Raw genomic sequence first — 17,038 nt, forward strand, 5'->3', positions numbered from 1 at the left:
TTGAAGCTTCCTTCAGCAGAGCAGCTGAAAAAGAACAAAAACACACATACACTGCGGTGCATATGATCACAATGGAAGTCTTTCCATCAGGCGGTATGAGGATTTCCCCACTAGCTTGTGTCTCAACTGTTGGCTGTTCTTCCACATTTTGTCCATTTTCTCCACTGCACAGATTTTCATTTTCTCTGCTACCAAGATCTTCATTCTCTCTTGCTAAATCTGGATCCTTAGGATTAATTCCATCTGTAGTAAATAGACAGATCACAGTAAGCTTTAATTACTGTATGACAGAGGTTTATAAAATCATGAAGGGTGTGGAGAAAGTGTTATTTACCCCTTCACAAGCACAAGAACCAGGGGCCACCCAATGAAATAATAGACAGCAAGTTTAAAAACAAAAGGCAGTACTTTTTCACACAATGCACAGTTAACCCATTCAACAACTTCCCCTGGCAACAAGTTCAAGTGAAAACTACGTGGATTCAAAAGAGAATTCGATATATTTATGGAGGATAGGTCTATTAATGGCTATTAGTCAAGATGGTAAGGGATGCAACCCCTGTACTTGGTGTCCCTAAGCCTCGGCTGCCAGATGCTGGGACTGGACAACAGGGGAGGGATCCTTGATAACTGCCCTGTTCTATTTCATTCCCTCTGAAGCATCTGGCACTGGCCAGTGTTGGAAGACAGGATACCGGGCTAGATGGAACATTAGTCTGACCCAGTATGGCCATTCTTATGTTCTTATTTACTGACAAGTGGGGCATGCAAGGTTCTACTGAAGGAACATACAGGCCTTTAAAGAGTTAGACATTACATACATGTATGATTCTCTCACACATACCTGGTGGGGTTCCATTATTCGTAACAAATGCATTATTCAATGGCTGGCACATAGGTTCTCTACTGTCACTGAGTGAACTGATGCTCTCTTTTGACAAATTCTCTTGTTTCACAGGAACAGATGATGACAAAAATGCTGTTGGAGTCTTCTGGCATTTTTCGGGCAACTGAAAGCTGAACTGCTTCGCTTTTTCCCAGCCAGCTAGTCTGCAGCTGATTAAGGAATGTGGTACATTTCCCTTATTCCTAGAAGTAATTAAACAGTTATCTGTAAATAACATTTCTGAGAAAAAGAAGTTACTTGCAACACAGAACACACAAATCAAGACAGAATCAAATTCAGTTACACTCCAATACATCCACCCTCACTGAAGTGTGGCATGCATCTCAACTCCACTGAGAAGAATTTTCAGGATAACTAAAGTAAGATGAATATAAATAAATTAATAAAATAAAATGATAAACCAGGGAATTAAGTTATCTGTGAAGTTTTAATATAAGCTAATGTAAGTAGGACCCAAGGATTAGGTTCTAATACATCATAACAGATCGACAGAGGTTATACAATACTCCTCTGTATTTAGACTAGGAAATAACTGTGGGAACAGAGTCCATGATGTGCCAGCTATTGGTAAAGGTTGACTGTTTAATGGTGACCATTAAGGTGAGCAACATGGATGCAACTCAACTTTGATCCTGTCTCTCCCTCTTTAAAATAGGGGACGTTAGATATGTTCAAGGTCTGAAATTTAGAGCGTCAGGAATGGTATAAGAAAAAGAAATAGCATAGTCAAAAGGGAAAGAGTTATAATAGAATAATTTAGAGAGCTTACTCTATCCAAATGACCATGTTTTTACTCTCCCCCAGCTTAAGTGTTCCAAAGTTAGTCATTCTTGACACCTCCAGTCCTCCTTTGTCTCTCATTAAATTTTCATATGACTCATCCAAGTTCATTTCACTAGTGGCAGATAGTCTGTAAAAGTCATAATGACACTGTGTTGAATCAAAGTTACGTGGGTAGACTCAGGAAAATATAAATTAAATATTACATTTAAAGATCCAACAAACTTAAGTATTTTCCTCAGTGTCTGAGTACAGAAGTCCCAAAATGCTTTCTCAGCCATCTACCATGACCCCTAAGCTATCAGGTTACATTTACTAGGGGAAGCAATGATTTAAAAAAATATATATGTATTACACCCACACAGCCTTTCTTTAGAGAGGTCAAAAATCTTGGATGTAGCCTGTAATGGCTTGGAACCAACCTACCCATCCTCAAAGGCCTGGTCCAACTCCCACTAAAGTATATGGGATGACACCTATTGACTTCACTGGGAGTTAAACCAGGCCCCAAATCAGCAAACAGGGCAGTTTTTCCATGAGCAACTTCTTATGGCCCATTGCCAGGAGCAGCTTTAGAATCAGGTACAAAGTGAAATGACTGGGTTGGGACAATTCTCATAAGTTTCCTTCTGCTGCTGCTGCTGGCTTCATGAGAGTCCCTTTATGTATGTCTACAACATTTTAAATGTGACTGCTGATGTCAGCCTAAACTTAAATAAACCAAAGGTAACACGCAACCCACACCAAAAATCAAAATTACCCCCCACCTGCAGTTTCCCCATCAGTATCAGTGACTGCAACTCTGATCTTTCTGGCTATGTCTAAATTATCAGTAAAAGTTACAGTTTCCACCCTCAGTATGACAGAGATGTTCAACTCATATTGAGGGAAATTTCAAAGCAGTAATGAAAAATACCTGAAATTACATATTCTGATTGAAATGAATTTTCTGTAGTTATCTAAGGCAACAGAAGAAAAAAAAAATCAGTGCAGCTTTTCTATTAAAGTTTGTGTTTTTAAAATTGCACTCAACCCCCACTAGATGTCTCCCACTGCTGTGATAGTGGACAGATATTCATCCCTACCCTTTATGATACTGGGGAAGATGCTAAAATTGGCAAGTAGAAGATAACCCACAAATGCTATTTTTAAAAACAGATAATTAAAGCAGTAGTTTAGTATAAGGACTTCAACCAGAAATAAAAGAAATGACAAATTTAGAACACAAAATAAGGAAGAATATAAATGAATTGCATGGTAGTACAGAATATCAACAATATAAGCAGGAGCTTTAGGGACATCAACACAGCTGTATAGTGTTGCTGTCACAAGTGACCGTTAGTGGGACATAGTGCTACGGGAAGCATTTCAAGGTGATGAACACAGTTCCGCAGCATGTCCTTTTAAACCAATTTAAACTGAACCATGGTCGCCAGAATGAACCTCCTACTAGGGCTCAACAAGGGTTTTTAAAAACAGGTTTAAAAAGTTGTGGGAGCATAAATCATGTTATTTCCTCTCCCTTCTTAAAAAAAGAGTGAAGTTAAACATAAAACATGAGAAGGTTCCTGTTACCCATTCTTGTCTGAGGGAGCCATGCAGAGTGCTCTCCAAATGTAACATGACTGGTTACTCTCCACAACCACCACATTGACCAGGTCATGTCTACGAGGTGAATAACCATCAGGAAGTCTCAGATAATCCAGAATGAAAAATATACTGTCATCTACTACGCCAATTCTTCCACAAACACTGGAAATACGAACCTGTAACATTTACACAATTAGTCTTATTGCATGTCACATGCTTAATTGGCTTAGGCAGTAACTTTTAAAACAGTAGTTCTCAAACTTTCGTACTGGTGATCCCTTTCACATAGCAAGCCTCTGAGTGCAACCTCCCTTTTAAATTAAAAACACTTTTTAATATATTTAACACCATTATAAAGTGCTGGATGCAAAGCAGGGTTTGGGGTGCAGGCTGACAGCTCATGACCCCTCCCATGTCATAACCTCATAACCCCCGAGGGGTCCCGACCCCCAGTTTTAAAACAATCATCACAGAATAGTACATGTATCAAATATGTTTATAATTGAAGAAAAGTGAATCCCAGGTATTTCACAGAATGTCTATAGATTTCGTATGCAATATTTCTATGAAAGAGGGTGAGGTAGTAATAACTATAGTGTTTAAATTTCCTTAAATTTAAAAAGTACCCAAACCCAAGCATGGGTAAAATTATATGTGCAGGGTAAAAAACATGCTTTAACCGTATGTTATAGTACATTTATGGCTGGCTATTGAGCTTCAAGATACCATAGCCATCAAAGAGTTCTCTCACTCTTCCATGGAAGTAATGGAAATGAGAGAACAGTAAAACCTAAAGCTTTTCATCAGTTTGGTAAGCTGACAGTTTTATCTTTTAATTGGACACTCAACTGACTTAACACCTGTAAAGACTTATTTGTGGATATACTGGATATGCGGTGACTCTAGAAGGAATAGTAACATTTTCACTGACCAAAAAAAGACAAGCGTCCTTTTACAAACCAGAGCGCTTGGAAGACTTTTAAAGCAAACATAATAAGCACAGCATTTGAATAATGATATTCATTAGTTTTGGATCAAGTGTAAGTGTAACTATAGATGTTTGAATCATGAGCAGGTTTGTGTACGACAGCATGATTTGGGTATTTGTTACCTTCTCAACAAGTGGTTGGTAGCTAAAACCACAAAAGCCAACCAATAACAAAATGTCCCACAACACATTTAAGATCCTCCCTCCCCCCAACTTTGTTTTAGAAATAATCCCATATCAACTCATGAGCATTAGAAAATTAAGTTAATTCTTTTATCGTTCAGATGAACACTTGTCCAACACTTAAGCCTCTTTGTTTTCAGTTTAAACCACTTTTTTTTAAATAATAATAATAATCCTGTGTTTTACAAAAAGTATTTTTCCCCCTGATTTCCCCCCTACTTTTGTATCATTCAAAAATATAAAAAATAACTTGTATTTTCCTAGTAAAACACAATACATTGCATGAGATATATGTATTACGATAATACATTAGTCTATGTGTATATGCAAAGCTGCCTGTTGAAGTAAGGCTATGTATTAGTCTGGAACATACACACAATAAACAAACAGGCACCCACGCAAGCTCTGAAGTGCATGCACATTTGAACATATTGTTAAATCTCACGCCTACCATGTACACATTTCAAGCTGTTAGCAGATAATGGTTTCAACATTAATGTTTTATTTAGGGATTAGAGATATACTGTTTTTTTTAACTCAAAGGTGGCATTGTGTTTTGAGTTCTGTTTTAGTTCTGCAGCAAACCACACTGAATTCCGTTCATCAAAGCATTAATCTACTGAATACTTTTTTCCCCGTCCTTACGTCCACCAATATAAACCCCAATATTTACCTAGAAAAATTAATAGTTTTTTGCTCTGATTTTCAGTGTTTTTTGTTGTTGTAGTAATAAACACCGATAAATTCTCGGGAAAAATTAAATACAATAAAAACTGAAAACAAAGGGCACTATCAATACTATAGTAAACCTACTAAGATAAGCAGCCATTTTTCCTCCCACAGTACAGCATGAATATTCCTCTGCCAAATGCCAAGAGCAATATGCAAAATACATACTTTGTCCACTCGCTTATATCTCAGTGGCTTTACAGAAACTGCTTCACTGCTCCATGTTGTTGTGTTAATAAAATATTCAGCTTGCACCCAGTCACCTGTACAAGGTTCAAAGCCTACAAAAACAGTGACATTTGTGCAAGTTAAGTTGTCATAAAAAGACAGTTGTGTAACTTTGTGGAAGCATATAGTGTTTTTGCTATAAGAGGGCATTTTGATTTGACATAATTTAAGGAACTTTAAAAAGTTACCTGCTAAAATGTGTTAAAAGTATACTTACTACAGCACTATATATTGAGTGCTACATGTAACAGAAGACAGAGAACTTCAGCACTTAACTTTAATTTTGTTTTATTTTTTGTGCCCACCAAAAATCAGGCCCATGAGCTCCCACCCTGTTGCCTGATGGACTGTTGCAACAGGCTGAGACTTCACTGGGAATGCACCAACTTTTTGACAGGGGAGGGGGGAATTTAATTCATGAACTACACTTGCTAGGGATAAACCTTTGTCTTTAATACTTAACACAAATTAAGGAGTACCATTCTAAAGACACAAATGTTGGCCCTAAACTGGCAACAAGTTCTGCACAGGAAGCCACCTACATCTGTGAAGAACTCCACTGAAGTCAGTACAGGTACATGGAGGCGCCAAGTGTCTCCACAGGTGGCTTTGGATAGCCCACCCTACTTTGTGGAAGAACATTCACTGTTCAAGCTGTCATGTCAGCCAGCAGTATGAAGCCTATGCAGACCTAGCCACACAGAGGATTTTAAAGCTTCTTTAAAAAAAAAAAAAAGCTACTGAATTTTACTAAGTGTCTGAAATAAGATTTTTAAAAAGTTAATTGCAGTAAACAATGAAGATTAATTAAAATGTAATTTAATTTTACAATTTAAAAGCTTTCAGATGGCTAGCAACAATGAAAAGATCTGTGATCAAACTGTGATCCAAAGAAAGTCACAACATTTGCTAATCACTGATAGAGGAGTTGTTTAGAGGCCAAAGCATCATCAAGCTCAGGCTATGGCTACACTAGAGAGCTTGCAACTGTGCCACTGTAAGCTCTCTAGTGTAGCTGCTCTAAAACAATGGAGGACTGCTCTCCTGTCAGTTTAATTAATCCAGCCCCTCCACGCACGCACACACACACACACACACCCCGCAAGCAGAGGTACCGACGTTGGCAAGAGAAGCTCTCCCACTGACATAAGCATCAGTGTGAACAACGTTAAGTCGACATAAATTATGTCGTTCAGGGAGGTGGCTATTTCACACCCCTAAGTGATATAATTTATGTTAACTTAAGCTGCCGTGTAGCCATAGCTTCACATACTTAATACTTTTACTTGTGTTACAGCTTTACTCCCACTCAACTGTAAACTTCAGGAGTCACAGTGATAAAACAAAGATGAACAGACTTTGGACTACAATTTATGTATTGTAAATTTGGCTAAATTTTAGCCATAAATTAAAAAATAAAATAAGCCTAATTTTTAGATATACATTATTTTAAAAGTTTAAGTTACAGGAGTGCAAAACAGCACCCGAAAGAGATAGATTCTACATTTAATACAATAATTATGAAATCACACAGCTGCATTCCCTCCCTTTTACAGCAAGTTTCAGCCTGTAGCAACATTTTTTTTTTGGTAAGTGTAAAACCCTGCCTGAAAATAGGGTTTTAAAATGAAATGTGTGGGACACCCTGGACCAGAGTTAGGAGTCAATCCTTTTTATACACCAACACCTTTATTTTCAAAGACATATTAAATGTCACTAATTTCTCTATATTTAAAATGAGAAAGGGTGGGCTATACCTACTATGAGAAGAGATTACCTCACACAAAGAAAGCCTACTTTCAATGAAAGTGATTTAGAGTTCAGTTTACAACACTCACAAATATTAAAAAAATAGCTGTCTTCATCCCCGTTATTACTTTTACTCTAATACGGATTATCTGCTATTTGAAATATAAATTCTTGTAATGTACACTTGACACTTAACACACAAGACTTTCGAGACCATTAAAATGGTTATCAAGATTTTTTTCTTCAAGTCATACCTTCACAAACCTGGGCCATGGAGAAAGAAGTTGTCTTATTAATATAGCCACCATCTTCAGTAAGAGATGTAATATTGCCAATTAACATTTTAGTTTTTAATTCAGAAGAGTTGTAAGTAGGACTGCTATCGTTTTCCCATTTGTCTGAGACAGCTTCTACCTAAAGAGTGCAAAAATACAATATTCCCATAGCTGATATTTCTACTTCACAAATGATTAGGTTAGCAGCAAAGTTAAAAATACACTCAAGATGCCCCATGTGATGTACCAGATTTCAAGTATTTTAAACTACATTTTATGGCCAACCAAAACCACTATTTATAAGATTATATATCTGTTTTAGTTGTCAAAAAAACCTCATGCCTCCCCACACCACAAAAGATTAAAAATACTATAAAAACCAAAAGGAATCACTAGCAGTAACAATGATATAAAGGTGGTAAGGAACTTCGCTGTCACAAACTTTTGTTTCAACTAGTTGCACCAGTGCTGATATTTATTATTACTATTTATTTATCTATCAACTCTTCAATCTACCCTGCCCATCTCACTTTAAGATCAAGGCAGTATCTTACAGGGTCTCCTGGCAGGTTGGGAGAGAATTTGTTTTCAAACACTTTTACTAATTCTGTGCAAAAAATGACTGAAGCTAGAGCGTTTCCCATTCTGTGAATCAGCAAACTCAAGAATTCTTACCCTTTGTCATCAGTTTATACACTATAAAAATAAATTCAATGACTTTCAAGTGACAGTTGGTAATTTTAAATTCATGGGGTTTTTTACCTCCGTGCTTTTAAAATTTACTCTTTCATTTTATTAAGCAGGGAAAACAGCTCCAGGCTGGTGTTTGCAAAATGTCAGCCTGAGAAGGGTCAAGTAAACACAACCAGTTTCCTGATGTGCTAGAAGAAAGGAGTAGATACCATAGGCTCCTTAGCTGCCTGATCCAAGTAATGATTCCTTAATTACTTGGGAAGTTTAGGGCAGAGTTAGGAATCGCTGGCCTGAGAGAAATTCTCCCTATAATGGCTAAGCAGCAGCAGCTTTAGGAACCATGCCCTTGCTTCCAAGGAGTCACTGTTGTCACTAGACCAAAGTCTCCACCACACAAGTCACTGATATATCAGGAGAGTTCCTTCATCCCGCAAGAATTTCCTCCTCTCCTCAAGGAGGCCTCCAGCACTCATAAGCCCCCTTCTCACCTCAAGAGTAATAGTTATTGATGTCACTGTCCAAAAGCCCCTTACACCTCCAAGCAGCAGTCGGTGCTAGACTCTCACAATAAACCATGTCTGGGTATATATGAGGAAACTGCACAGTGTAGGAGAAATTGGTCAGGGCAAGCAAAAGGACTAGATAGGGGGAAAAATATTCAAGCAGGTATTGTGGAAGTAAAGAGAGATAGGATTACTATAAGGAAAGCAAAATTAAATATATTTTATTATTAAACAGTGATATAATAAAAACCTCACATATGTAAGAAATATCCCATCACATAGTTTTCTTTTAAAATGAATAAAAGGGAATGCAGGTAGACTTTCATCATGTTCAGGGACTGCTGTGTTATCACCAATCTGGGGCACAGGAACTAACAGGATCTGTAAACAAACTTTATTGTTTTACTTAGAAACGAGCATGTAAAGGAGGGTTGTAACACTGGAGAAAGTGTGAAGGTTTGAAGAAAAAAAATCAGTTTCCATTTTCTGAAGGGTTACAGGATCATAACCATCTAAAAAGCTATTTACATAAAAATTATTTGACTTGACAGTGTCCCTTTAAAAGGCTGATCATGGCTTAGTGGTAGCACCAAAGAGGCCTTAATTTTTCAGCAACTGTACATCCCAGGAGGTGAAGTGTGCAGAGAGAACAAACTCAAAGACCCAGCAGAAGAGTTAAGTGCACCACAGAAATTATTCAAAGGACAGGCTTTGACAGGTCGTAGGAGCCTCTTGAATCATCTCGCAAAAGGGAAAAAAAGAAGAGAGTGCTGCAATCCAAAGTCTGTCCAAAAGGATTTAAAAAGGAGATAAGATATTGGAGGAAATATTTAAGGTCAACCTCTTGTCAAACTACAAACAAGCAGTATAAATGAGAGGAGAATTAGACTCTTGCTACCATCGCAGTCAGTGCTGTATTCGTTCAGTGGTAAGGCAGAGGATTTCATCTTTGTTTATCCAACATCTTTCAAAAACATCACATTCACTAGAGATCATCAAAAATTTAAGCTCATAAACTCACTGTCACTTGTACAATCACTAATTTCTCTCTCCCAAATCAAAACCAAAACTGTGAGAAGTAGAAAAAGAATAATCTAGACTGTTGTGGAAACAAAACAAGCATAAAATAAAGTGTAAGACAAGAAGAAATTTGATTTTGGTAATGTTTTCACAGTTACTTCCACATTAGGATAATAAGCGTTTTTGAAGGGAAAGAAAAGTGCATAACTTGAAGAAGAAAAAAAAAGGGGGCTACTGCCATGTACAACAGCAGAACTAGTACCATATTGATATCTGTGTGTATATATGGGTTTCAGCTATGTTAACAAAGCCACATTTCTGACAAATACTAGTTTTATATAGGTTAAACTCTGATGGGGAGATTCTGTGCTGCACCTCCAAGAGACAAAGCACAGAACTTGTAGTCCTGGGGAAGAAAAGGCAAAGGTGTCTAAATCATTTTCTTTGTTCCAGGCTGCTTCATGGCCCCAAATTAATTTAGGCAGTCCAGGGGGCTACTTTAACTATCCCTGGCAGCCTGTGAGATGGTTCCATCTCCCCATCTCCTCTGGGGAGGCAGCCTGCACTGGGGCTTGTGATGCATCCAATACAGGCCTGTTTATGGTAGCCCTATGCCATGTCTGTGCCAGGGAAATTCTTTTCTGATTGGTTGCAGGACTTTTACAGCCCCAGTATGAATTGCAGTATCCCAGCAAACATTCAGAGTTGTCAGGCTGGTGCAAAATGGAGTTAGGAGACTGGCAGACCTCAAACCCTTATATACTTCCGAAAAGTGGGATAAGTATGCCAATATGCATCTGAGAAGCCCTTAGTCAGCAGCATTATTTTATTGGATGAACATGTGCAGGACTTTCCTTTAGTTTTCACTTAGAGAAATCCATTTAGTCAAACTAATACACTAACTTCTCACTTAAAGTCGTCCTAGTTAACATTGTTTCATTGCTGATCAATTAGGGAACATGCTTGTTTAAAGTTGTGCAATGCTCCCTTCTAATGTCATATGGCAGCTGCCTGCTTTGTCCACTGCTTGCAGGAAGAGCAGCCCGTTCAGCTAGCTGATGGGGGCTTGTAACCAGGGTGGACTGGCGGCCCCCCCATCAGCGCCTGCTATCAGCTCCCCGCTCCCCTAAGTTCCCAGCAGGCTATCAACTGCCAGCAGTTCAGCTGCCCTCCCTCCACTGCCATGTGCTGCTCCTGCCCTTTGCCTTGGAGCTGATCCCAGAGACTCCTGCATGCTGTGCAGGGGGGAAGGGTGGGGCGCTGTCAGGGTGTCCCCTTTCCCCCTGCTCCTACACCCCGCTTATCGCTTCTCCATATAGAACAGGGAGGAGACACGGACGGAGAGAGGCAGAGAGAGAGCTTGGGCAGCAGCTGCTGTCTCAACTTCTTGATCCACTTAAAAAGACAATGCACTTAAGAGTGGGTCAGCTTACTTAAAGGGGCAGTGTCTCTCTCTCTTTCTCTTCCACACACAAGGTGTGTGCCTGTCTCTGTCTGCTATGCTGTCTCCCCTCCCTCATGTTCATGCTGCCTTGTGAGAGAGGCTACATTAACAAGAATGTATTAACCCTTGAGGGCTCAGCCGAGTGCTAGTTTATCATTTAGCAGCTAGGCATTCCCTGGGAAATATCCCTCCCTCTTCCACCCTCTAACGTCACCACCTCAACCAAGCTTCACAACTGCGATAGCTGTGAACAGTATTAAATAGTTTGTTTAAAATGTATTCTGTGTGTATATCTATATAATATGTAGTTTTTTGTCTGGTGAAAAAAATTTCCCTGGAACCTAACCCCCCCCCCCCCCCATTTACATTAATTCTTATGGGGAAATTGGATTCGCTTAACATCATTTCGCTTAAGGTCACATTTTTTAGGAACATAACATTAAGCGAGGAGTTACTGTACTAAGGCAGTAAGATAGTATTTATTACACTGAGAGCTAAAAATACAGAAAAGGAGGTATTTTCAAAAGCAATTAATGGCTATTGACTTAAATAGGAGAAGAGTTTGGCCAACGCCATGTACTTTTCAAAATATCATCCTAAATACATACCAAATATGACATTTTCAGGCAAACAACTGCTGTAGTTTCTATAGGGATTCTATACAATCATAAAGAGTCTCTCTCTCATGGGCCACCACCTGGTATTAAAATGGCATACCCACTATGAAAAATAATTTGGGAATTAGAAAGTGTGTCTGAACATGCAGTGAGAGTTTGTCAAGGTTCCTCCCCCACTCTGAACTTTAGGGTACAGATGTGGGGACCTGCATGGACACTTCTAAGCTTAATTACTAGCTTAGACCTGGTAACGCTGCCACCATCCAGAAATTTCAGTGTCTGGATCACTTTCTGTCCCCCAAAACCTTCCCCTCCCTGGGCAGCCTTGAGAGGCTTTTTCACCAAGTTCCTGGTGAACACTGATCCAACCCCTTGGATCTTAACACAAGGAGAATTTAACCATCCCCCCTCCCTTCCCCCACCAATTCCTGGTGAGTCCAGATCCAATCCCCTTGGATCTTAACACAAGGAAAAAAATCAATCAGGTTCTTAAAAAGAAAGCTTTTAATTAAAGAAAGAAAGGTAAAAATTATCTCTGTAAAATAAGGATGGAAAATACTTTACAGGGTAATCAGATTCCTATAGCCCAGAGGAACTCCCTCTAGCATTAGGTTCAAAGTTACAGCAAACAGAGGTAAAATCCTCTCAGCAAAAAGGAACATTTACAAGTTGAGAAAACAAAAATAAGACTAACATGCCTTGCCTGGCTATTACTTACAAGTTTGAAACATGAGAGACTGATTCAGAAAGATTTGGAGAGCCTGGATTGATGTCTGGTCCCTCTTAGTCCCAAGAGCGAACAAACCCCAAAACAAAGAGCACAAACAAAAGACATCCCTCCACCAAGATTTGAAAGTATCTTGTCCCCTTATTGGTCCTCTGGTCAGGTGTCAGCCAGGTTTACTGAGCTTCTTAACCCTTTACAGGTAAAAGAGACATTAACTTTTAACTATCTGTTTATGACAGGGCTAAAGAATGTTAAGTGGTATGATCTCAGAACATATGTAATCAAATGGTAGTTCAGAAGGTCCATAAGAGTCACAGAAAAGGCTCATCTCAAGCTTCAAAGGGGGATTTACTACTACAGTGCAATACACCCTCCACAGAACAACTCAAACTATGACTGGAAATCCATCCTAAGTTACTGCTAGCAACTGATCAAAATTTCCTGTTAGTGTTGCAAAGTAGGGTGGGTTTGCATATGAAAAAAAGGCATTTAGAGGCAGGTATCCTGTATGAATCACCTTTTCATGTTCTTTATGTGTGTGTGTGTGTATATATATATATATCCTTACTATATGTTCCATTCTATACATCTGAAGAAGTGGGCTGTAACCCACAAAAGCTTATGCTGAAATAAATTTGTTAGTCTCTAAGGTGCCACAAGTACTCTTATTCTTTTTGAGATACTATAGGTACTCAGTAACTGGTCATTAGAATGTTTACTGTGTGTACATATTCATTTAATTTAATAGCAAGGCTGTTAAACTAGGAGGAAGGCAACACAATGACCCTGGATAAGTAACCTGGTGAACATTTCAAGGGGGCTAAGAAACAATGTGTGGAATATTAAGCTGAGAAAGCACTACTTATAGGTGGCCAGCTGAGTTACAAGATTTTTTTTTTTTAAACCAAGCCTTGGAGCAGATCAAAAGGATACTAAACAGTTAAAAAAAAAAAAAGTACTTTTGGAGGGTGGGAGTGTTGTCAATGAGCTATTCACAGAAGAACAAAACAAGCTGGCAGGGAAAGACCCAGGCAGGCCCAATGAAGGAGGTCTGAAGCAGTCAGGTCTTACAAAGCTCTAGGGCAGGGTTTTTCAACCTCTCTCTCTCTGAATTCCCCCTTGACATGCTATAAAAACTCCAAGGCAGGAAGGGGGGCTCAGACCTTGGACATAGACATAGTTTGACTTCTATTTGGGGGGTGGGGGGCAGGGGCCAGCGGGGCTCGAGCCACCTCCACATGGCGGGGGTCCAGGAGGGAGTGCCACCTCCACCCCCTGACTCACCTCAGCAGGCCACCCAGACTGACTGGGTTGGGGTAGGGTGCAACCAAAAATTAAAAACTCAGAGGTGGGGGGGGGCTTAGCTCAAAAAGTTTGAACACAGCTTAGGATGCAGGGAGGGTGTAGCTAGGGGCTGTGTGCAGACAAGAGGTAGCTCAAGGTACAGGGAGGAGATAGCTGGGGCTGTTTGCACACAGAAGGTGGCTAGGGCTGTGTGCGGGCAGGGGGGTAGCTCAGGGTGCAGAGAGAGTGTAACCTCAGGGTGTAGGGAGAGGGATATTAGGGGCTGTGTGCTGGGAGGACTCCCCTGCAGTCCCTGTTCCTGGAGAGGTCTGCCAGCCATGGAGCCAGGCAGCTCTTACCAGCTGCCTCTGGGGAAGCAAAGTGGGCTGGGAGCTGAGGAACAGCTTCAACCCAGGCCACCAGCAGAAGACGAGGGAATGCTGCTGTTGCTTGCTCCATGGCACCAGCCAAAGTAGCAGCTGCCCCGCACTGCCTCCGACCTCCCCATGCTCTTGCAGTGCAGTTTGGGGACGAGGGGAAAAGCCCTCCATGTCCCCAGCTGTGCGCATGGGCTCAGAGCTTCTGCCCCACAGGGAGCACCAAGGCTCAGGGCTTCAGTCCCACGCCTCCCGGCTTCAGCTCTGCAGTGGGCACAGAGGGTCGGGGCTTCAGCCCCACACCTCCCAGCTTCAGCCCCATGGGGGGCACTGGGGCTCGGGCTCTGGGTTTCAGCCGTGGAGCCACACAGCCCCCTTGAAAGGGCTCCTGGGCCCTCTGTTGAGAACCGCTGCTTTAGGGAATAGTAAGTCTTAGGGAAGACAGATATGAGTATAGACCAAGGGTTCTTGAACTTCATTGCACCGCGACCCCCTTCTGACAACAATTACTATACGACCCTAGGAGGGGGGACCGAAGCCTGAGCCCACCCGAACCCCATTGAACTGGGTGGGGGGAGGGCAATTCCAAAGCCTGGTGGGGCCAAAACTGAAGCCCAAAGGCTACTGCCGCAGGCTTTGACCCCAGGTGGTGGGGCATGGGCTTTGGCCCCAGGACCCTGCAAATCTAATGCCAGCCCTGGCAATCCGATTAAAACGGGGTCGTTGCCCACTTTGGGGTCCCGATGCACAGTTTGAGAACCGCTGGTATAGATGATTTTATTGTTTTAATCTGCTCTCTCTTACGTTGTGCTGCGTGCCTACTGTTGAGATCAAACAGCGTTTTAAGAAAGCTTTCTGGTCACTGGTCATAGCTCCAGAAGGGAAGCTATGGGTGCTAAGCCCAGTCACACATGTAGAGTAATCAGGGTTGATATACAAGGGGCTGTAGAGCAAGACTCAGTCTAAGAATGGGGAAAATCAGGGGATTCCATCCTAGGACAGGTGAATGAAAGAAGCCTAACACCTTGGGGAGAGGCACCCTCAGAGAGGAGTCAAAGGTGCAACTAGATCCATAACCACTACAGGCACTCAGATGCTAATGTATGGTAGGCCATAAAAGTACATGGATATCTGATAAAAATGTGTAAGAAGAAAACTTAAATATTTTGCAATAGCTACTGCACAGTGGTATCTGATATATACTTCTGATATATATTTCTTCTTACACATTTTTATATAGGAAGGTAAAGATATTCTTATGAATACATTTAGAGTTATATGAATTGACAGGTACCAATACACTTTTCAACCTTAAAGAAACATTAGGTAATTTAAATTATTAACAATACCCAGGTCTGAATAAGGTATGAGTGCCTCAAGGTTTATTTTATATCAATTGGGATTAGTTCCTAATCCAATTTGCTTTCACCTTATTTCAGTTTGTGTCACTCATTTTTGGAGAAGGTGAAGAACAAATACAATTTGAAAAGAAATGGAATACTGATCCAACTCTCATAAGATAAAGGGAAGATACATGCTCCTATTCTGATCCATGGGGAAATTTATATTTAAACTGTTTTGTCGTCATCTGTAATTTCTGCAATCTTATTTTACTTAAATTTTCCTATCAGTAAGATGATTCCTATACAGTTGCTATATTTCTAAATCAGAATCCCACATCAAAGTCCATAAATCCCATGCCCATTTGCAAAATCAGGGCTGTCTATATATGTGCTATCCTACCGCACATGGAAATCAAGAACCCAATTCTGCAAACACAAGAACGCTCCTTAGAACTTCTCACATAAATAATGGTTGCAGGATCAGGTCCTAATCTTCTATATCAGTAGGACCCTACCAAATTCACAGTCCCTTTTGGTCAATTTCACGGTCATAGAATTTTAAAAAATCATAAGTATAATTATTTCAGCTATTTAAATCTGAAATTTTACAGTGTAATTGTAGGGGTCCTGACCCAAAAAGGAGTTGGGGGGATCAAAGGTTATTGTAGGGGGAGTTGTGGTACTGCTACCCTTACTTCTATGCTGCTGCTGGCGGCGACGCTGCCTTCAGAGCTGGATGCCCAGCTAACAGTCACCACTCTCTAGCTGCCCAGCTCTGAAGGCAGTGAAGTAGGAAGGGTGGCAATACTGAAACTCCCAAAAAAGGGAGTGGGGGGGGTCACAAGGTTATTTTAGGGGTCAGGATGCCCCAATCTGAGAAACGCTGGTCTCTTCCATGAACTCTGTATAGCATACAATAAAAGCACACAAAAGACCAGATTTCACGGGGAGAGACCATATTTCACAGGCCACAATGAGTTTTTCATAGCTGTGAATTTGGTAAGGCCCTATTAGAAACCGGGAATTCATTTGGGGCATCCAAGGCACTGAAATTAAAAAAAAATTATGAGGCTTAGTGTCCTACATATTGTCCAGCTATCATTTCAATGAAATGTATCCTTTTCTCTTCTCTCTGACATTTAGGCATTCCCTACCCCTTCCATACCTACAACCTTCAATGGGAAAAAGGGTTAAATGAATAATTTGCATGCAAGTTTGGTAGTGTGGGATCCCAATAATTAAAGGCACTGTGACAAGTCAACCTGACCATAGTGATACAAACAACTACTTCAGAAATCATCCAGACAGAAAAATCTTTAGAGAAGTTTCCTTACAAAGGCAGTTCGTAATACAAAATGTTAGACCAATTGCACTGCTCATTCATGTCTTACACTAATCGCCTTCAATCCATTAGATGTTTTATCCTCTTCAACAACAGCAATGACTTTCTGTCCAACGTTCAGTGGCACACCGCTCATCACAGCATCACTTGTGAAGCAAATCAAGTCATCTATCATCCCATAATCATGGCAAAATCTTGTCACTACTCCTTGTACGGTTTTTAACTCTTTATCATCTGAAAGGGGGAAAGTATGTTTAGA

General features: G+C 40.4%; 1 protein-coding gene across 8 annotated transcripts in view; it reads right to left on the minus strand.

The window, feature by feature from the left end:
- Positions 1–17,038, minus strand: part of MOV10L1 (Mov10 like RISC complex RNA helicase 1) — a 91,191-nt gene that overhangs the window by 70,665 nt on the left and 3,488 nt on the right. For 7 of the 8 annotated variants that reach the window (XM_039512514.1, XM_039512504.1, XM_039512524.1 and 4 more), the window contains 7 exons: positions 16,829–17,013; positions 7,409–7,568; positions 5,346–5,458; positions 3,263–3,453; positions 1,677–1,817; positions 845–1,089; positions 51–243 (listed from right to left, as the gene is read on the minus strand). In XM_039512514.1, coding sequence (XP_039368448.1) covers positions 51–243; positions 845–1,089; positions 1,677–1,817; positions 3,263–3,453; positions 5,346–5,458; positions 7,409–7,568; positions 16,829–16,954 — 1,169 coding nt within the window. In that variant the 5' untranslated portion in view covers positions 16,955–17,013. The remainder of the gene's footprint in view (positions 1–50; positions 244–844; positions 1,090–1,676; positions 1,818–3,262; positions 3,454–5,345; positions 5,459–7,408; positions 7,569–16,828; positions 17,014–17,038) is intronic. The other variant, XM_039512535.1, reaches the window with a different exon arrangement.

This window comes from Mauremys reevesii, linkage group 1 (assembly GCF_016161935.1).
Source record: "Mauremys reevesii isolate NIE-2019 linkage group 1, ASM1616193v1, whole genome shotgun sequence".
NCBI classification, from domain to species: Eukaryota; Metazoa; Chordata; order Testudines; family Geoemydidae; genus Mauremys; species Mauremys reevesii.